This window comes from Phocoena phocoena, chromosome 10 (genome assembly GCF_963924675.1).
Source record: "Phocoena phocoena chromosome 10, mPhoPho1.1, whole genome shotgun sequence".
Taxonomy (NCBI): domain Eukaryota; kingdom Metazoa; phylum Chordata; class Mammalia; order Artiodactyla; family Phocoenidae; genus Phocoena; species Phocoena phocoena.
In genome coordinates this window covers 5,388,207-5,411,370 of record NC_089228.1, presented here as the reverse complement: position 1 = coordinate 5,411,370, position 23,164 = coordinate 5,388,207, and the positions used below count along the sequence as shown (strand labels likewise).

The following is a 23,164-nucleotide window of genomic DNA, read 5'->3' as shown; positions in this document are numbered from 1 at the left end:
GAGAGAAATTAAGGAAACACTCCCATTTACCACTGCAACAAAAATAATAAAATACCTAGGAATAAACCTACCTAGGGAGACAAAAGACCTGTACGCAGAAAACTATATAAAACACTGATGAAAGTAATTAAAGATGATACAAACAGTTGGATAGATATAGCATGTTCTTGGATTGGAAGAATCAATATTCTTCCTATCCAGGAACATGGAAAATGACTATACTACCCAAAGCAATCTACAGATTCAATGTAATCCCTATCAAATTACCAATGGTATTTTTTACAGAACTAGAACAAAAAAACCTTAAAATTCGTATGGAGACACAGAAGATCCCGAATAGCAAAAGCAGTCTTGAGGGGAAAAAACGGAGCTGGAGGAATCAGACTCCTTGACTTCAGATTATACTACAAAGCTACAGTAATCAAGACAATATGGTACTGGCACTGGCACAAAAACAGAAATATAGATCAATGGAACAAGATAGAAAGCCACACACCTATGGTCAACTAATCTATGACAAAGGAGGCAAGGATATACAATGGAGAAAAGAGTCTCTTCAATAAGTGGTGCTGTGAAAACTGGACAGCTACATGTAAAAGAATGAAATCAGAACACTCCCTAACTCCATACACAAAAAGAAACTCAAAATGGATTAGAGACCTAAATGTAAGACCAGACACTATAAAACTCTTAGAGGAAAACATAGGAAGAACACTGTTTGACATAAATCAGCGCAAGATCTTTTTTGACCCACCTCCTAGAGAAATGGAAATAAAACCAAAAATAAACAAATGGGACCTAATGAAACTTCAAAGCTTTTGCACAGCAAAGAAAACATAAACAAGACGAAAAGACAACCCTCAGAATGGGAGAAAATATTTGCAAATGAATCAACGGACAAAGGATTAGTCCCCAAAATATATAAACAGCTCATGCAGCTCATTATTAAAAAAACAAACAACCCTATAAAAAATGGGTAGAAGACCTAAATAGACATTTCTCCAAAGAAGACATACAGATGGCCAAGAAGCACATGAAAAGCTGCTCAACATCACTAATTATCAGAGAAATGCAAATCAAAACTACAATGAGGTATCACCTCACACAGTTAGAATGGGCATCATCAGAAAATCTACAATCAATCAATGCTGGAGAGGGTGTGGAGAAAAGGGAACCCTCTTGCACTGCTGGTGGGAATGTCAATTGATACAGGCACTATGGAAAACAGTATGGAGGTTCCTTAAAAAACTAAAAACAGAATTACCATATGAACCAGCAATCCCACTACTGGGCATATACCCAAGAAAACTGTAATTCAAAAAGACACATGCACCTCAGTGTTCACTACAACACTATTTACAATAGCCAGGTTATGGAAGCAACCTAAATGCCGATCAACAGACGAATTGATAAAGAAGATGTGGTACATATATACAATGGAATATTACTCAGCCATAAAAAGGAATGAAATTGGGTCATTTGTAGAGACGTGGATGGACCTAGAGACTGTCATACAGAGTGAAGTCAGTCAGAAATAGAAAAAGAAATATCGTATATTAATGCATATATATGGAACCTAGAAAAATGGCACAGATGAACCGGTTTGCAGGGCAGAAATAGAGACACAGATGTAGAGAACAAAAAGTATGGATACCAAGGAGGGGAAAGTCACAGGGGGGTGATGGTGGTGTGATGAATTGGGACATTGGGATTGACATATATACACTAATATGTACAAAATGGATAACTAATTAAAAACAAACAAACAAACTTAAAGCTATAACTGCCGTCCAATCACTTCAGAATCCCAGGCAGACAAGAAGTCCAGAAGACAAAGAAATGAATCACCATACTGGCAGAAATAATTAAACCTGACCATCAGGAGGTAGGGCTGCTGGTACACATCTCTTATTACCTCTTGCCCAACTTTGATGGTAAATGGAAAGTGTAGTAGCTACAGTCTGAGATGGGCATGGTGACCAGAGTCTCAGACTCCTCAGGGATGAGGGTCTGGGCCACCTCACCTAGACCAGCCTAAATGCTAGAAAGGGTGAAGGGAATTTGGAATGGGCAGCAGAGGCGGGAGAAGATGGGTATCAGTGGCAGCTTTAAGATTAGATGCATCTCTGGGAACTGAAGCTCAGCCCACTCATCTTATTCTTGTGCATTTCCCCACAATAAGAAGCCAGTTAGAACATAGATCATCCAGGCTTTCAGAGGCCAAACTGAGGGATTTGGAAGTTTATTTTCACAGTTAAAGGAAATTCCCAGCTGTTTTCCCTTGCTCAGTTTCTAAAAGTTGGCAGCTAGGCACATTATCTTTCCCTATCCTCTAACCAGAGAGTAGATGATGTCTCTTTGGAGAAATTCTACAAATACTGAAACTTGGGGTCCTCCAATGAAACAGCCAGGTCCTTGTCCCAAATCCTACAGTGAAGCTCACTAGCTGACAAGCTCTATCCATCACAAAGAACTCCCAGTCTGCATTTTTTAAACTGCCTTGCTCTTTAAAATACAGGCCACAAAGGATGTGCAAACATTTGAGAAAAGCTTCTAACACAACAGATGAGAGTGAATCCATAGAAAAAAAGGAACTAAGAGAAACAGAGACAATATAGAGAGCAAGAAAAAACTTCAAAAATTTTAATAAAGACCATTAAAGAGATGAGGAAAGATAATGCATTCATACAAGAACAGGATGCTATAAAAAAGAACATTCAGAGGAAATTAAAAACTCAAAAGAAGTGTTAGAAGATTAATTCAAACAATTCTTCTGGAAAACAGAACAAAAACCCAAAGAAACAGGAATGAGGGAAAGAAACAATCGAACAAGGAGGTCCAACAACCAACTAACAGGAATTCTAGAAAGAACAAGCTAAGAAAATGGATATGAAGAAATGATAAAAGAAAATTTCATTACAGAAATGATAAAAGAAAATTTCCTAGAACTGAAGCTCGTGAATTTCCAAAAGAGGCTCATGAAATGCCAGACTAATAAATGAAAAACATGGGAATTCCCTGGCATTCCACCAGTTAGGACTCCACGCTTCCACTGCAGGGGGCAAGGGTTTGATCCCTGGTTGGGGAACTAAGATCCCATAAGCTGCATGGTGCAGCCATAAAACTAATAATAATTTTAAAAATAAATGAAAAACATACACACAAAGACAAAGGCAAATCATCATGAAATTTAAGAAGATTGGAGGGCTTCCCTGGTGGCGCAGTGGTTGGGAGTCCGCCTGCCGATGCAGGGGACATGGGTTCGTGCCCCGGTCTGGGAGGATCCCACATGCTGCGGAGCGGCTGGGCCCGTGAGCCATGGCCGCTGGGCCTGCGCGTCCGGAGCCTGTGCTCTGCAACGGGAGAGGCCACAGCAGTGAGAGGCCCGCATACCGCAAAAAAAAAAAAAAAAAAAAAATTGGAAAAAAGGAAAAGATCCTAAATACTGTCAGAGAGATAAAAAAAGGTCACATCCAAAGGATAAGGAATCTAAATAGTGTTGGACATTTTATTTTTTTTATTCAAACAGAAAGTCACAAAAACTATAATCATCCTCATCAGTTCACTCAGTCCCATGTAATTAATTTCTTTTTCATCTTGATCTTTTGTTAGCCCTTTTATGAATTCATCAGTTTTACATTAGAGTTCTGAAAATGCTTATTCATTCAGGTCAGCAGTACAGTCAGTTACCAGAAACCTGTACTGATCAGAGCCTTTTCTATGAATTCCTTGAAGATGAAACCCTTTTATAGGAACATTTTTGCAAAAGCATCAGAGTACACCCAGAACTGTCTGTAAATGACAAAAGACTTAAAAATGACCACGGTTAAAGATTTGATGAAAGTTCATAATAATGCAATTGACAAGGAAATTTAGTTATTTCTGAGATATACATTTTAAAGTAATAACTAGAATTATGACTTATAACATTATACCAAAACATATAAGATTTTTAGAAATTTCATGTCATGTCTGAAACATTTATATTAACATATTTCCATACAAATAACCCAAAGAAAGTTTAGTATTAGTTGTTTGTTTGTTGTTTTTTTATACTGCAGGTTCTTATTAGTCATCAATTTTATACACATCAGTGTATACATGTCAATCCCAATCGCCCAATTCAGCACACCACCATCCCCACCCCACCGCGGTTTTCCCCCCTTGGTGTCCATACATTTGTTCTCTACATCTGTGTCTCAACTTCTGCCCTGCAAACTGGTTCATCTGTACCATTTTTCTAGGTTCCACCTACATGTGTTAATATATGATATTTGTTTTTCTCTTTCTGACTTACTTCACTCTGTATGACAGTCTCTAGTGTGGGACTTCTGAATGCAACTCTAGAAGCTAGAATAAATGAAGCTATGACTTAAAACTTCTGAGGGAAAATTACTTCCAGCCTAGAATTTGATATCTAGCTCAAACTATCAATCAGTGTGAGGGTAGAATTTTCAGATGTACATGGTCTCAAAAAATTTACGTCCTTCACAACCTATGTTAGGAAGTACTAAAAGGTACTTCACCAAAATTAAAGTGTAAACCGTGAAAGAGGAAAAGATCCAGTAAACCAAAAACTTGCAAAGGAGAGGGGAAGAAATTCTCGGGTACTAATGAAAGAAAGTTTCGGGAGAAGAGCTGTGCATCAAGCCTAGAATGGAACCATACCCGAAAGGAACAGGGGACACAGGGCTCCAGGAAGAACGTCCCCAAGAAAAGTAAGAAACAGAGAACACACGTGATGTGTTTGTCTACAGTGGAAGATGTTCTACAGGTCTGTAGCAGAATTTGAGGGTGAATTAGTTACAGGTACGTAGAAACTAAGTGAAAAAAATGAGACAGTGATTAACGCCAAGAAAAACAAAGTTGTACAGGAAAGGAAATTTCATAGTAGTATATCTTAGCAATGAAGAAAGTTATGTGTCACAATAAAGTAAATATCGACTATTACCCTAACCCAAAATTATGTAATAACTATACATGGAGCATAAGCGGTGGAGGTGTGGGGGTGGGGGGTGGGGCAAGGAAGAGAGAGAAAGAGAGAGAATGTATGTGTGTTGATTGCGGTGCATAAGAGAGTAAAAAATCCTCATTTTCCATAGAAAGATGACAAAAATAAAAGTACAAGTTGAAAAAAATCAAGAATAACAATCAAACCATATTACTTAGAAATATGGAGGTAAACGTAAGAAGAATCAATGAAGGAGACGAAAGCAGTTGCTCTGGGAAGTAGCATAGACAAGTAGGAAGGTGTACAGCAGGGAACTGCTGCTTTTTGTTACAAACCTTGGGCTGCCACCTGGTTTTTAAACAATATGTATGCATTACTTTGAGAAAAGTAAAAATTAAAAACAAAATACCTCAATCTAAAGCAAACATGGCAAAATCTGTTAAACTGAGTGGTGGGTATTCTGGGCATTCATGTTATTCTCCAACATTACATTTAAAATAATTCCTACTTTTTTAAAGTTTCCTTTCAGTTCTAGAAATGCCATTAACTTGTCATTCAATGTAATATTAGTTGCCCCTATTATGTGGAAGAGGAAGAGCATTAAAAAAGTAAAATAGTATTCTTTATCTTAAAGATAAAAAACCATGAATTCTATAGTTTAAAAAATCTTAAATGCAAATTACTTTTCTCAAAGGAAAGGCTCTTTGATTTTTCTTTTCAAAAAATTTAATATTTTGAAGAATGCCTTGAAAGAAAGTTTTGCTCGATGTATCAAAGAAAAGTTCCAAGACATGATACATATAACAAGTGGGGAAAAAACAAGCTTCAGAATAACTTGTATGAATACATTTATGTAAAATAAAACCAAACAAAAAAGACCAAACTGCTTCATACATGTGTATATGTACAAATACATACAAAAGTACATGCAACAAGATCTGGAAGAAAACATGCCAAACTGTTAATAAGGCTGCCTCTGGGGAGGCAGGTGGGCTTGGGGATGGAAAGAAGGTAATTTCAGAGTTTATTTTCACTCATTTTTGATTAATAATTAACATACATAGTAAGAACTTCAAATGGCAAAAAAGACACACACAGTGAGGACCAGTCCCCACCTCCCCCCGCCTCATGTCAGCCCTTGGTCCCCTTCTCCAAAGGCAGCCTCTTATTACTAGTCACTTACTAGTCATTTGTGTACCTTTTAGCCTTATTTCAAATATACGGAAGAACATAAGTCCACAGGATCTCCCACAGATAGTTTACCTCCAGGCTGCCTTGCTGGATTTTATACACCACTTGGGGATTCTCCTGTAGAATGCTGCCGTAGAGCTCACGAAAATGGGCTATGTTGGGCTTCACAATATTCAACACTTTTGCCTTATCCTCTCCAACCACCATCCGAAAGTCACCTGGTTAAAACAAACAGAAAAACGAATTTTCCACTGCGAATTCACATTCTGACCTGTGAACTACAGTCCCCCAGCTGACACTGCACTAGTTCAACCTGGCAGGATCTCTCATTCAGAACACTTGCTTTTTCACCTTAAAACTGGGAACACAGTACCCCAGAAATGCAGGCACATGTTCGGGGGGAAAGAGAGCCTCTCAAATCACAAAGCCCCTTAGCAGTTAAAATATAGTTACCTAAGTACAAAAGGTAGTCACCATTGAGAGGTTAATATGCGTTTGTTTTTCCAATGCAGAAGCTTCTGTATTTATAAACTTTCATCTTGTGAACAAAACTCTGTCTGTGGCCAATCACAGAGATGGGGGTTGTGTGCCTCACCATAGCTGTGTCCTTGGTACTGCTTACTCAGCTTGGCCCTGCTTGCTGTTTGCGTGAGGGCTTTTGAGGTGCTTTATGAATATAAATAACCTTATTATATTTGATAAGGGCAAGGTTTACATTTAAGATAAACTTTAAAGCAGATATAATTTTAAAAATTGCAAGTGGTGAACTTGCTGATCTTCTAGAGAAGCCAAGAGGCAACTGGGACTCCTGGGGACACAGACGCTGATGGTGGCCATTCTGAGGAGCTCATTCTACCATGAGGACACTGGTGCTGGCAAGTGCCATCTTGGAGTCCTCCCTCTAGCCTATTAGCACAAGGCCTGCTCATTACTGGGTCAGAACCAGCCCCAGGCCCTACAGCCAATCACCCTTGGACAAGCCCCAACCACCAGCAAGCCAGTGGCCACCACACAGGCAGGGCCTGACAGCTAACTGGGCCAGGGACCAGCCCTGCCTATGAGCATGCCCAGAGAAGTCAGCCCCACCACAACAGAAGGGCCCATGTGGCCCATACAGGGGGCACCCCTATATAGTCCTGGTGACCAGAAGGAAGAGTGCTGCTGGGACCCCACAGGACGTCTCCTACATAAGGCCACTCCTCCAAGATTGGGAAACATCCAGCATCACCCTGATGCCAAACCAAACAAGCAGGCAGCATCACCCTGATACCAAAACCAGACAAACATGCCACAAAAAGAAAGAAAAGAAGAGAAAAGAAAAATACAGGCCAACATTAATGATAAACTTAGATGTAAAAATCGTCAACAAAACATCACCAAATCAAATTTAACAATGTATTAAAAGGATCACACATCATGATCAAGTGGGATTTATCCTAGGGATGCAACAATGGTTCAATATCTGCAAATTAATCAATGTGATATACCGGATTAACAAATTGAAAAATAAAAATCATATGATCATCTCAACTGATGCAGAAAAAGTTTTTGACAAAATTCAACATCCATTTATGATCAAAACTCTCAACCAAGTAGGTATAGAGGAAACACACTGAACATAATAAAGGACATATATGATAAACATACAGCCAACATCATATTCAATGGTGAAAAGCTAAAAGCATTTCCTCTAAGATCAGGAATAAGACAAGGATGCCCACAGTCACCACTTTGATTCAACCTGGCACTGGAAGTCCTAGCCACAGCAATCAGACAAGAAAAAGAGGTAAAGGGAATCCAAATTGGAAAGGAAGAAGGAAAACTGTCAGTGTTTGCAGATGACATGATAATACACATAGAAAATCTTAAAGTTGCCACCAAAAAGCTATTAGAACAAATGAATTAAGTTGAAGGATACAAAATTAATATACAGAAATCTGTTGCATTTCTATATACTAACAATGAAATATCAGAAAGCTAAATTAAGAAAACAATCCCATTTACACTTCCATCAAAAAGAATACCTAGGAATAAATCTAACCAAGGAGGTAAAGGACTTGTACTCAGAAAACTATAAGACATTGATGAAATAAACTGAAGACTACACAAACAAACGGAAAGATATACCATGCTCATGGATTGGAAGAGTTAATATTGTTAAAATGACCATACTACCCAAGGCAACCTACAGATTCAGTGCAATCCCTATCAAAGTACCAGTGGCATTTTTCACAGAACTAGAATGAATAATTCTAAAATTTATATGGAAACACAAAAGACCCCAAAAAGCCAAAGCAATCTTGAGAAAGAAGAACAAAGCTGGAGGTATCACACGCCGTGATTTCCAATTACACTACAAAGCTACAGAAATTAAAACAGTATGGCACTGGCACAAAAACAGACACATAGATCAAAGGAACAGAACAGAGAGTGCAGAAATAGACCCACACTTACACGTTCAATTAGTCTATGACAAAGAAGGCAAGAATATACCATGGGGAAAAGACAGTCTCTTCAATAAATGGTACTGGAAAACTGGATAGCTACATGCAAAAGAATGAAACTGGACTTCTTTCTCACACCACATACAAAAATAAACTCAAAATGGATTAAAGACTTAAAAATAAGACCTGAAACCATAAAACTCTGTCCATATGAGCTTTAATATCAGTCTTAGCAATATTTTGGGGGGCTCTGTCTCCTCAGGCAAGGGACATAAAAGCAAAAATAAACAAATGGGACTACATCAAACTAAAAAGCTGTTGCACAGCAAAGGAACCTATCAACAAAATAGCAGTCTACTTAATGGGAAAAGATACTTGCAAATGATATATGCAACTCATACAACTCAACAACAAAAAAAACCCCAAACAACCTGATTCAAAAATGGGCAGCAGATCTGAATAGACATTTTTCCAAAGAAGTTTTATAAAGATGGCCAATAAACATATGAAAAGATGCTCAAATCACTAATCATTAGGCAAATGCAAAATAAAGCCACACTGAGATACCATCTTACACCTGTCAGAATGGCTATCATCGAAAAGACTACAAGTAACAAGTGTTGGCAAGGATGTGGAAAAAAGGGAACCCTCAATCAGGAATGTAAATTAGTACAGCCACTACAGAAAACAGTATGAAGGTTCCTCAAAAAATTAAAAATAGAACTACTGTATGATCCAGGAATCCCACTTCTGGGTATTTTCGCAAAGAAAACAAAACACTAATTTGAAAAGATATGTGCACTCCTATGTTCACTGCAGAATTATTTACAACTGCCAAGATATGGAAGCAACCTAAGTGCCCACTGATGGATGAATGGATAAAGAAGATGGGATATATATATAAACACATACACACACACACAATGGAATATTAGCCATAAAAAAAGAATAAAATCTTGCCATTTGCGACAACATGGATTGACCTATAGGGTATTATGCTAAGCAAAATAAGTCAGAGAAAGACAAATACTGTATGATTTCACTTATATGTGGAAACTGAAAAACAAAACAAACAACAAAACTGAAACAGACTCACAGATACAGAGAACAAACGTATGGTTGCCAAAGGGGATGGGGGAGAGAGATGAGTGAAATAGGTGAGAGAGAGTAAGAAGTATAAACTTCCATTTATAAAAGAAATGTCACAGGGATGTAATATACAGCATAGGGAATATAGTCAGTTACACTGTAATAACTATGTATGGTGACAGATGATAGCTAGACTTATCATGGTGATCATTTTGTAATGTATAAAAATATAAAATCACTGTGTTGTACACTGCAACTAATATAATATTGTCAGTCAATTATACTTCAATTAAAAAAAAAAGCACCAAAAGGCTGCCTCTATATGATGCCAAAGCATCTGGAAAAAAAGTATGAAATTTAGTTTAAGAAAAAAAAAAGACTACGCTCAGTTTAAAGTTAAAAAAAATTGCAAGTGGTGAGAAATGAGGAACCTTACATTGGCCTGTGGGATGAACTGAGCTGCAAAATACTAATTCCAAAGGACAAAGAGCAACTTTTGAAACAAACTTAAAGTGCCCTACCCTGCCCATGCCACTGGCGACCATCAGCAAGATATGGGGGCAAAAGAGTGACGAAATGGGAAAACTTGTGTGAACGCCTATTGGGCTAACGTTAACTCAGAAGAGGCTGGGCACACGTGAGGAACCCCTGGGGAAGCTTGGAGAAAGCCATGTGGCTGAAGCCTTTGCTGGGCAGATAGAAAGAAGTCTGGGGGAGGAGTGAGGTGGAAAGAGCAGGCAGATACCTCAGCTGCTGAGGAATCCCCTGGGGGGAGGGTGACAATGTAACTTATCATCCAAACTAGGTCACTTTTGAGGGTGAAGTGGGCAATGCAAAGTCATCAGGACAAGTATTAACTGGGCAAACCAGGACATGTGGTTACCCTCACCGATTTCTTTTCTTGGGAGCAGGGAAGGGAATCATCAAAATTATGACCAGCCACAGCAGATCTTCTAGAGCAAACTGTTGGTCTGTTTGGAAAAATAAAAAGATATCCAATAGTCAGTATGTACTTCAGTAAGGAATAAAATACACTGGATTTTTAAGCTTCAAAGGACCAACTTACACTACAATTTGGTAGAAAGCATGTGGGGACTATAAGCTTTGGAAAAAGAGTTACAAACAGCCTCTGGAACCCGACCTTTGTGAGATGAGGTCGGGACTGGTTAGAGCAGTGAGCTCACTTGAGACAAGACTTGAGACAAGACTGTTTTTTTCACTATTATTTTAAAGGGAAGAGAGTTACATAGTTAAACCCTGGGATGACTGCTAGTGAGGGTGTAGAGAAATTGGTTCTTTCACATAATGCTTTTGAGTTTATAAACTGCTAACATACTTCTGGAAGCGGTGAATGATGAAACCTCATCTCTGGAGAGGAAGCCCCAAGCAACAAACCCAAACAGAGGTTAGGAGGCAAACTTCGCTGAGCATTTGCTTTGTCATGTTACCTCATTTGTCCACGCACCTGTCCTCTCCGGTGGATGCTGCCCTATCCCGATCTAGCACGAAGGCAAAAGAGACACAGGGATGATGGAACCCGCCTGAGGTTTCACAAGAAGCAACTGAATACATTCCACACACACAACTGTTCACGGAAGCACTATTTATAACACTGAAATCCTGGCAGCAACCAAATGTCCCACGACAGGCGAACGGTGCACCCACACCCACCACGGAGCAGGGTGCAACCACTAAAAATTACAGGCACGACACACTGTGAGATGTAAAATGACCACGTAATAATATGCAGCTAAGAAACCAGGATACAAAAGTACAAGAAGGAAACCACTGTAAAAAAACAGGAAAAACAAGACAAAAGGACTATTTTTAAATGGTTATGTTTGCTCTAATAAGATACACATTTATTGTGGGCTTTTTAATGGCCTGTGCTTCACACTGGCTGTCTAGTTCAGGGCTGGCAAAGCCTCGTAAAGAAGGTACTGATTGGGACTTCCCAGGTGGCGCAGTGGTTAAGAATCTGCCTATAAGAGCCGGGGATACGTATTCGAGCCCTGGTCCGGGAAGGACCCACATGCCTCGGAGCAGCTAAGCCCGTGCACCACAACTACTGAGCCTGCGCTCTAGAGGCCGTGAGCCACAACTACTGAGCCCACGTGCCACAACTACTGAAGCCCACGAGCCTAGAGCCCATGCTCTGCAATGAGAGAAGCCACAGAGATGAGAAGCCTGTGCACCGCAATGAAGAGTAGCCCCCGCTCGCCGCAACCAGAGAAGGCCTGTGCGCAGCAACTAAGACCCAACACAGCAGAAAATAAATAAATTAAAAAAAAAAAAGAAGGTACTGATTATTCTCAATTTCAATGATGAGGAGATGGGGTTGCAAAGACAGCTTGCCCAAGGCCCAGCCACCTCTTAGTATCAGGGCAGCGATGTCTTAGGTAATAGCTTTACTTCACTTTGTAACTTTCCTCCATTTCCCTCACTTCTGTAATGCTGGCACACTACTTCTAGCATTTTAAAATAAACTCGCAGATGCACAGACATGCTATCTCAGCAAATGTGAATGGAGAGGCAGCTGGGTTAGCTTTCAATTGTGTAAATCCTTACGCTTTTATTCAGAGCCTATAAATGTCTTCTATTAATCTCTGAAGGGGTGAAATGTCATCAAACTCTGAATCTAACAGGCTTGCTCAGAAGTGAAAGATCAAATTGCATCACTGTTGAGTTCTAAATATTTGTGCCATTTCTTCTCCCCTGTACATTCCACAAACAAAAAGTTCTTATATTTTAGATAGTAACTTTCTGAGAGAAGGACTGTACATTACCAAAATGTAAGGGTATACAAATCCAAATCCTCCCCAAAGAACAACTGCATGCCACGATGAAAGGAGCTGGAAAATACCATGGACTTTCTGAGAACGCGGACTGAAGCTTATTCGTCCCTGAACCGCCAGCTCCTCACGCACTGCCTGGCACAGGAAGGCACATCAATAAATGTCTGCTGAATTGAATTTCTCCAATCGCTGCACAGCAGAACCGGCTCAGCCATGGGGAACCGCAAGCAAATGGGCTTATTACCTGCTGCTTCAGAACAAAATGAGTAAAATCGCGAGCACAGCATGAACCAGCATCTGATCATAGGAATCAATTTTTCTTACCTGCAAATATATGTTTACAACAAAATACAGGAATTGAGAAAAACTGACTGCTGACTTTTATTTTATGCCTCTACTGGTGGGTTTATAACTGCTCAAGCCAGAGAACTGCCAGTCTAATTCAATGGGTAACCAAAAGGGTAACCTCTCTTTGACTTGGAATCAAGACAAACTCAGAGGCTTGTAACCCATCTGTAGCTGGCCTGCTCTATGATTCCAGCATGTCTGCAGCAGTCAGGGATGTTATTACAAAGGTAGGGGTGTGAGTGGAAAGGCCCCGGCTCTCAAGTCTGGCAATGTCCCAGGGTGGCTGCAGTTGAGTTACTTAACCTTTCTGAATCAGTTTCCTTCTCTGCAAAATGTCTGTAATAGTCATACTAACCTCACAAAATTGCTTTTAGGTTCAAACGATTAAGGTATTAGAAAATGCTTTGTAAATAGTGAAGCAGATATTGTTGTGACGATGTGTATATGGGAAGGGCAAGGACAGAGGGTGCAGGAAGCCCGGAGTTTTTAAGATACTGACTGGGTAACTTTCCCCTCTTAGACTAACTGCACTACCACTGTCATCTCAGTTCAATAAATATCTGGGTGGTTTCTAAGTGCCAGGAGCCGTGCTGGACTCTGGGGATACAAAGATACAGGCTCTGCCCAGGAGGTAAGTGACATGAGAACAGAGCATTTCAGTGCAGGTTACAACGTGGGACTCCCATGTGAGAGTGTTCAGGAATAGGAGCCCAAACTGGAAGTCGACACAGCAGCTTAATACTCATTTTAAACAGCTGTGGGTTTTTATGAGATGTAACTCACACACCATACAATTCATCTATGTCAACTACATAATTCCATGCTTATTTACAGGGCTATGCAACCATCTAATTTTAGACCATTTCAGCCTCCCTAAAAGAAACCCTGTACCATTAACAGTCACTCTCCCTCCACCCATCCACCCCCAGCCCCAGGCAAAGACTAATCTGCTTTCTGTCTCTATAGATTTGCCTATCCTGGACATTTTATATAAGTGGAATTGCACAACATATGGTCTCTTATGATTAGCATAATGTTTTCAAAGTTTATCATGTTGTAGCACTTATCAGTACTTATTCCTGTTTACGACCAAATAATATTCCACTGGATGGATGTACCACATTTTATTTATCCATCTCTCAGTTGATGGGTATTTGGGTTGTTTTTACTTTTGGGCCATTTTTTATGAATAATGCTGCTATGAACATTTGTGTATGACTTTTCGTCTGGATATATGTTTTCATTTCTCTTGGGTAGATACCCAGGAGTATAACTGTTGGGTCATATAGTTTAATATTTTGAGGGACTGCCAGACTATTTTTCCAAAGCGGCTGTACCATTTTACGTGCTACCAGCAATGTACAAGGGTTTCAGTTTCTCCACATCCTCGTCAACACCTGTTCTCACCTGTCACTTTGGTTATAGCCATTGTAGTCGGTATGAAACAGGGTCTCTGTGGTTTTGTTTGACATTTCCCTAATTACGAATGATGCTGAGCATCTTTTCATGTGCTTATTTGCTATTTGGATACTTTCTTTGAAAAAATGTCCTTTGCCCGTTTCTATATTAGGTTATTTGTCTTTTTACTGCATTCTAAGAATTCTTCATACATTCTGGATACAAGTCCCTTGTCAGATACATGATTTGTAAGTATTTTCTCCCATTTTGTTGGCTGCCTTTTCACTTTCTTGACAGTTTTGTTTGCAGCACAGAAGTTTAATTTTTATATAGTCCCATTTATCTATTTCTTTTGTTGCTTGTGCTTTTGGTGTACACCTAAGAAACCACTGCATAACCCAAAGTGACTCTCTAAAAGTCTTACAGTTTTAGCTCTTACATCCACGACTCATTTTGAGTTAATTTTGTGTAGGGTATATGTTAGGGGGTCCAACTTCATTCTTTTGCATGTGGACAAAATAATTCTTATTTGAAAAAAGATGACTAAGGCAGTATTTCTAGGAGGCAGCCTAACACATCATTTGAAATACATCCCCAAAATACCTCCATGGCATGTGGAAGAGAATGAGATAAGAATAAACAGCTGATGTACTTGGTGATATAAATTTGAATCATATATAAATTTTTGGGAACTTCCCTGGTGGCACAATGGTTAAGAATCCACCTGCCAATGCAGGGGACACGGGCTCGAGCCCTGGTCCGGGAAGATCCCATGTGCCACGGAGCAACTAAGCCCATGCGTCACAACTATTGAGCCTGCCTTCTATAGCCTGCGAGCCACACCTGCTGAAGCCTGCGTGCCACAGCTAGCGAAGCCCGTGCACCTAGAGCCTGTGCTCCGCAACGAGAAGCCACCACAGTGAGGAGCCCGCACACCGCAATGAAGAGTAGCCCCTGCTCGCCGCAACTAGAGAAAGCCTGCGTGCAGCAACGAAAACCCAATGCCGAAGACCCAACGCAGCCAAAAATAAATAAATAAATAAAATTTTCTCTTCCTGTAGAGAACACATAATGGAGAGGTGTAGGGAGGGACAGGGAGGAATCAGATTTACGATACTGGTTCAGGAAGGAACCAATGTCACAACCATCCACCCATTCATTCATCAAGTATTTACTGAGCGCCCAGTACATGTCAGGTACCACTGTAAGCACTGGAGGACAGTGAGCAAAGCAAGGCAAAAACGTCTGCTCTCAGCATCCTAAGTGGTAGAACAAAGACCAGAGACAAGAATCCCAACAAATAAACAGTACTTCAGATGATGGAAAGTGCACCGAAGAAAACACAAGCTGCAAAAGCTGACCGGAAATGGGGAGCGAGACACAAGGGGCCCTGGGGGAAGAGTGTCCCAGGTGTAAACCAGGAATGACACATGCCTCACAGACACTTTGTAGAACAGTGACGGGCTAAGAGCAAGGGTTCTAGAACCACAGTGCCTGTGTTCTAATCCAAGCTCAGGACTCGAAGCTACATGACCCAGGACAAGCTACTTACTTCTCTGGGTTTCGGTATCCTCAAATGTAAAGTGGAAGCAGCAGTAGTTGTTAGTTTACAAGTTTCCAGGATCAAATGAGTTAATACATGTAAAGCACTTAGAACAATACCTGATACACAGTAAGTGATCCAGAAACGTTAGATATGACTGGTGATTAACATCCCTTCAGGAGTGTTGCATGCTCAGAAATTAGCAAGCGACCGAGTAAAAAGAGTTCCAAGTGAGGTTTCAGCAAAAGCTCAAGCTCGCCAAGCCTGGAGAAATATGCTTCCAAATTACTGAAAGAGTCAATCCCCAACATGCAAGTCATTCAATGACACTGCTTGCAAGGTCACAGATGGTGTGACTGTCATGGAAGAAATCTTAACACTCTCACCCCAGAGAAAATGTTTCTTTACTGGCTTTGACCAGGATCCAGAAATGGGGATGTTTACTCACACTTTTAGAGTTCGGGCACCCATTTCTAATTTTTTTCTCCAAGAATCACTCAACTGGCACTTCCTCACTGCTTTGTCTTATTCCTAGAAGTAGCTGAGACTGCGTTCAGACAATCTGGCATCGAAACAAACCCATTCTCTCTCTTACTGACAGTGCTTGAAGGTGTTTTTTGTTTCTTAAGGACTGTAAAGGGCCAAGTGAATCCACCTGCTTTAAGTACTCTGCTAACTTCAACAGGCATTATTTGTCAACATGTAACAAGTTTTATGATTATTATAACTGACAACATAATTCCAATTTGGAGAATGTGTCCAAGGAAGTTAGACAACTTCCAACTCTGCCCCCTTCTGTACCAAAGTAATTTGGCCAAAGTGATTCGCAGCAGTGTCATTAATAAAACAATGATGGACGGAGGCAGCCTGAGCACCCACCAATCACTGAATGATCGAGCGAATAAAGGTGTCTCAGCCTGAGGAAAACCTCTATAAGCCAGCATTAGCACACAATAACAGTAATAAATAATAATAGCAGTCATTTTCTGAGCCCCAACCATCAATGAAGTATGAAGCTGGGGGCTTTCATAAATATTATCTCATTGAAAACCTTTTTATGAGATTGTTATTTCTGTTTTACAAAGAAGAAAACAGGCTCAGAAAGGTTCCAGCACCTCCACAAGGCTGGTGTTCAAACTCAGGTCTGACTGTAGTCTTGCCCTTTCTAAGTGTCTGTGTTAATACAAGCAAACATGTATCCACAATAATAAGGGCTAACATTTCCTGAGCATTTACTATGTGCCAGGCACTGGGCTAAGCACTTTCCATGTATGATTTAATTTAATCCCTATAAAGACCTTTTTTAGAGAGAAAGAAACTGAGTTACAAGGAGGCAGAAAGTTAATTAAGGTTATAGCTAAGACGTGAACCCAGGAGTCTGACTGGGTTTTTAACACTTTACAAATGCTCCCTTCCATGAAGTAATATAATGACTTAGAAAAAGAAAAAAGCAAAGTAGTAAATATCAATAGAATACTTAATTGAAGCAGTTAAGGGTTTGACCTTGATTATTTTCACGTGAAACTGTTCACATCTCTGAAGCACTGCCCTAGTTCGAGCCCTCGTCACCATCCAGACTTGCTGGGCTCTGTCCATCCACCCAACACACATGCACAGATGCCTGCCATGAGCCACGGCAGAGTTCCGGAGGTCAAGGATACAGGGCAACCGACACAGACTCGGTCCTAACTGTCCTCCCCACAGACTCCTCTCTGCCTGGCCAGCTCTCACCCAGGCTCTGCTCACGGGTCCTCAGAGGCTGGTGCTCAGTTCCAACGTCACCTTGGGAGAGGCCTTCCCTGGTTACACTAAAGTAACGTTCTCCTTCCTCCCCTATTCTGTGCTGCTGCGTGTCTGCTGTCTGATTTTTTACCTACAAAGAAAGCCCCATGAGGGCAGGGGCTGTGCCTGCCTTGTTTATTTCCTTCATCCCCAGAGCTTACAAGGGCGCCGGGCAGAGAAGACTCCCCTAATTATATGCTGAATGAAAAAACTTTCCTGTTTTTCCTCTCTTTCCCTCCTGCACAATGCTGGCAAAATGATCTTTCCAAAACAACAAATCCTGGACCAACTTGCAATGCCCGAAAACTTCTGTGGCTCTTAGTTGTGTATTGCTTGTGAAATTCCCACCTCTTCACTTTGTATTCAGTGCCCTGCCCAACACCGGCCTAACCTCTTCTCCAAAATACCAGAGAGGCAGTGAATTTAAACGGTTAAGAGTGTGGGCTAAGATTCCAGCTCCACCACCTACTAATCTACCAAACAACTGACCTGAGACAGATTTGGGCCTTGGTTTTCTCACCTGTTAAATGGCAACAATAATAGAGCACCCAATCAAAGGGTTGTGGTGAGGATTAAGCTAGTTATTAGATCAAAAGTATTCAGAGTCATTCCTGGTACACAATAAAAAATGCGACTTTCTCCTGCCATAAGCCATGGACCTGAGTCACGTCAATCTGCTCCTTCTTCCCTAAACAAGCCATGCTTTTCACACTCCCCTGCCTTTTCCACATGGGCTGTTTTTTTTTTTTTTTTGCAGTACGCGGGCCTCTCACTGTTGTGGCCTCTCCCGTTGCGGAGCACAGGCTCCGGACGTGCAGGCTCAGCGGCCATGGCTCACGGGTCCAGCCGCTCCGCAGCATGTGGGATCTTCCCGGACCGGGGCACGAACCTGTGTCCCCTGCATCGGCAGGCGGACTCTCAACCACTGCGCCACCAGGGAAGCCCTGGGCTGTTTTTTAAATCTACCACTGACTCACCATGACTGTATACGTTTATTAACGTGCAGTTCTTTACAGCAGAAACTGTAGCTTTAGTTCTTCATATGTTATGGTACGCTGATTCACTTGATAAATATTAAACCAGGATCATTACCTAAAATTAGTCATTTTAATAGTTTGTACTTCCATAGGAATGTTCAAGGTGGCCCTTTAAAGTTCATTTGGTTTTCTTTTTGTTTACTTAAATGCTGACTTCTAAGAATAACTGAAGGATTAGAAAGCTTTCTCCTCCCCAATTTTGCAGGCTCTCATCATCCACCTACTCCTTTCTCACCATCATTTATAACAATAATGCCATAAATACTGACCCCAGGGCAGTTAAAGTGATCCTTAAATACTGCATAAAATATAGGGGTTATTATTACTACTAGCAATACTGACAGATCTTGCCTCTGCCAGTAATTACTGGCAGGAACGTGTCCAATAACACGGAGACACTGTTTTCTCTGTGTCCCTCCCGACCCTGCCTGGGAGAAATGTTGAATTTCACAGGTTAGGGACAACATATTCTCTCTCTCAACTGGAACCAGGTGGAAAATAAATGTCTAAGTTGGAAATAAAAATACATTGGTGTGTAACTTGAAGTCTGGGATATTCTGAGGGCTTGGGAGGTTTAGGTAGTTTGCCCAAGGGATAGAATCTGATCAATTCAAGGATACTGGGTTCTCAGAAGCCTAAGAAAGGCAGGTAGAAAAGCTTGCCTTTCAACACATCGCCTGGGGCAAGTCTCATACCTATGAAGGACACATGCCTGCAGGGCCTAGATCCTTCCCCACGTGCACTCTCCCAGTATAGTTCCATCATATTATGGGCTAGGTAACCATTAATTATACTGTGCCCTGGCTGAGGAACAACCATCATATACAGTGTTGTTTCAATGGGAAAATATATCCCCAGTCTAAACAACTGGCTTACAGAAGACTTTTTGGAAAATGTCTCATTCATAAGGTAGGGACTACACAGTGTTGGAAGTAGTCCCCCGGGAGAGGATTGGCAAGTATTGTGTCCTAAGTTTTGCGGGAAAAAGAAGCCAACCTCTTTGAAATGAGTAATGTAGGCTACTTGGCCAAACTCTCAGATCCAAATCTGGGTTAAGCAATCACAAATAACAGGAAGCGGCAAGATGAGGAATGGAAGTGACCAGAGGCTGAGGGGCTGCAGTCAGACACAGCGAGGTGCGAGACCCGGCTGTGGGGAGCAGCCCACTTCCTCTGCCAGCTCGTCCCCCAACAGCCCAGAGCCGGCTCCTTGTCACTATTTCCACCTACGCTCTGTATCACCACCTCAGACTGCCTTCCCGGGCTACCCACTGTGAGACAGCCTTACCCTCAGCCTGATATATTTTCTTCTCTTCATGGCACTTAGCGCGATCTCAAACTGCCTTATTGCTTCTTTACTGCCTGCCTCTCCCTAAAAGACCAGAAACTCCACGAGGAGTTTCAATCGCGTCACGCTTGCTAGTGTGCACCCAGGCCTAGCACAGTGTGTGCCACAGGGAAGACACACAACACAACACACATTTGTTGAACAAACAGGGCTGTAGTACGAGGATTCAGTCATGGAATAAAGGAATAAATGATCCATCCACCTACCTACACATCTATCTACCTACTCACTGACCTCCTTATCTGTGTCTGGAACAGCGTCTCTATACAGCAGCCCTTAATAAATATTACAGACGAAGCGAAACAGAGGATGATACTGCTATGAATCAGCAAGTGTTTACTGAACAACAGAAGAAACCAGGAGCATAAGACACAGCCCTTCTGGGAGGCAGAGCAAAACTCAGCTCAAGACTGAGAGCAGCCTGAGTGCCGACTTAAAGTCTGCAAATAGGTGGGAGCAGTGATAAGATTCGATAAATGTCTTTAGTCAGTGTTCTGAATTTACAGAGAACTGGAATCCACCTAACACTATGCTGATCCTGACAACGTGGGCAGAGCAGAGAACGGCTCTGCATCTTCTCCCACAAAGTCGACAAAAGGCTTCTGGTCCCTGCTGTCTCACAGGGGAGCGTGGGGAGGGAGGTACCCAGAGGCCCTCCCCACATGTTCACCCTGGAGGCAGCCACGCCACGCTTGCTCCCCTGCCTTTGCCATGAGAAGCTGGAAGCAACCAAGACCAAGGTTATGCCATCTCCTTTCTCGGCCGTGTTGCAATGACAGCTGTGGTCACAGCACACACATTTTGGAAAAAAGACTGAAGAACAAGACCTTTCAGGTCTCTTTCAGCACTGTGTTTCCATGAAATCTTATCTGTACAGGGATTCAGAATATGAGTCAACTGCCTTTGCAATTTTTTTTTTTTTTTTTGCAGTACGTGGGCCTCTCACTGTGTGGCCTCTCCCATTGCGGAGCACAGGCTCTGGACGCTCAGGCTCAGCAGCCATGGCTCACGGGCCCAGCCGCTCCGCAGCATGTGGGATCTTCCCGGACCAGGGCACAAACCCGTGTCCCCTGCATCGGCAGGCGGACTCTCAACCACTGCGCCACCAGGGAAGCCCGCTTTGCAATTTTTTGAGTACAGAGTTCTTTGACTCATACTTAAAAGTTGGGAAAGACGATATTTATTTAAGATAGTGGTTTTCAAACTATTTTTTAGGTAGCAGGCTACTTTTCTGTAAACGGAGTTTTACATGGACCCTTAACACATTAAAAAGATCAGTGGGGTGCGGTGAGGGGTCGGGATCCGCCCTCTCAGCCTTCCCTGTGCCCTGACATCTCTGAGGAGCACAACTGGTTTAAGGGGAAAGGAAGTTAATATTTAGATAAATAAAGAGATGACTGCGGAAGGAGGGTAAGCTTTCTTTAACGTGAGGAAAGACGGAGTGGGCAAGTCTCCACTTTGTGCCCATCATAGTAAAGACTGGCTCAAGCAAGGACCATCAGTGGAAACTCACACTAGGAAGGCAAGTTTAGTAAGAAGCAGTGTATTTGCCTCACCTTCAAATGTCTCCCCAGAGTTCGCTTAGAAAGGAGAAAACACTGCTTGTCAGGGCACCAACATCACTGGTCTGTAGACTTCAAATACGTGAATGTCATGCAAGACAAAGGAAGACTGAGGAAACATTACAAATTAAAAGATAAAAGAGACATGGTGGGCTTCCCTGGTGGCACAGTGGTTGAGAGTCCGCCTGCCGATGCAGGGGACACGGGTTCGTACCCTGGTCCGGGAAGATCCCAAATGGTGCGGAGCGGCTGGGCCCGGGAGCCATGGCCGCTGAGCCTGCGCATCCGGAGGCTGTGCTCCGCAACGGGAGAGGCGACAACAGTGAGAGGCCCACGTACCACCAAAAAAAAAAAAAAAAAAAAAAGAGACATGGCATCGAAGTACAATATATGATCCTTGACTGGATCATGTACTTGAAGGAAAAAAACAGTATAAAGGACATTATTGGGACAACTGACAACATCTGGAATACAGATCAGCAATTTGACAGAAGTCCTATATTGATGTTAAATTTCCTGAATTTGGTGACTGTACTGTGGTTATGTAAGAGAATGTCCTTGTTCTTAGGAAACACGTACTGAAGAATCTGGCCTAGAGGGGACGCGATATCTGTGACCTACTCTCTAGTAGTTCAGAAAAAATATATATAATATGGCGCATTTACACATACAGAGGGAGCAGTGGTTCTCAAAGTGGGATCCCTGGAGGAGCATCAGGCATCACCTGGAACTTGCTCGATATACAGATTCTCGGGCCCCAGCCCGGACCTCCCAAGTCAGCTGTCTTGTCTGTTCTAACAAGCCCTCCAGAGGATTCAGCTGCTCACTAGCTTTGGAAAACCACGGACACAACATGATAAAACAAGTGTGGCGAAGCATTTCTGGAGAAAGGGCACATGGCAGTTTTCTGGATCATTACTGAAACTTCTCTGTACCTTTGAAATTGTTTCAAAATAAAACTGAACAATAACAACAACAAAAAGGTGACCCTGTGTAGAGAAGTGGAAAGGAAGAGACCCTGGGGGCAAGGAGGCAAATCAAAGAACTGCTGCCTCGACCTTCAAAGAGGTGGTGGGATTCGAGCCTCGGCTGCTGCAGCTCCAGTGCAGGGCGAGGGGCGGGGTGTCTGGCCTGCACAGTCTTCCAACAGTGAATCTCCTTCCTGTAGAAAGTACAGGCACGAAACCTACTGACCTGAATATGAGAGTCTGGCAATCTCTATAAACAGGTCTTCCTCAGAAAAGCTTTCGGGGAGCATGAGGAAAGCAGCAGTCACGGCACTCTTCAGATTTTTATCCAGGGCCGACCTGAGAGCGACATTCTCATTCATTGCTACGATTTTCACCTGGAAAAAGCAGAACATTCAGAAGAAAAATCCCAGAAGTGGAGTACTGCCCAACCTATGTGTTTATACATACGCTGGAACTGTCCTAAACACTTGGCCCTGAAGATCTTTGAGTATTAGGGCAGTTGACATGAAATATTTATTATTCTAATAAACAATTCCGGAGTCTCCTGTTTTAAGCCCAAATCAGAGAACTCGTGACATAGGAAAGAAAAACAAATATTGTTCTTAAATGAGGAAATTCAACATGAGTTTTGAAAAAGAAGTCAGCACAAAATGGAATAAATGACCTTTGGGAAATTTAGTATTTTTTTATTTTTTAATCTCACTGT

General features: G+C 41.7%; 1 protein-coding gene across 2 annotated transcripts in view; it reads right to left on the bottom strand.

Moving 5' to 3' along the window:
* Positions 1 to 23,164, bottom strand: part of TAMM41 (TAM41 mitochondrial translocator assembly and maintenance homolog) — a 56,333-nt gene that overhangs the window by 20,404 nt on the left and 12,765 nt on the right. For both annotated transcript variants that reach the window (XM_065885526.1, XM_065885527.1), the window contains exons 4-5: positions 22,682 to 22,832; positions 6,215 to 6,360 (exon numbers count right to left, since the gene is read on the bottom strand). In XM_065885526.1, coding sequence (XP_065741598.1) covers positions 6,215 to 6,360; positions 22,682 to 22,832 — 297 coding nt within the window. The remainder of the gene's footprint in view (positions 1 to 6,214; positions 6,361 to 22,681; positions 22,833 to 23,164) is intronic.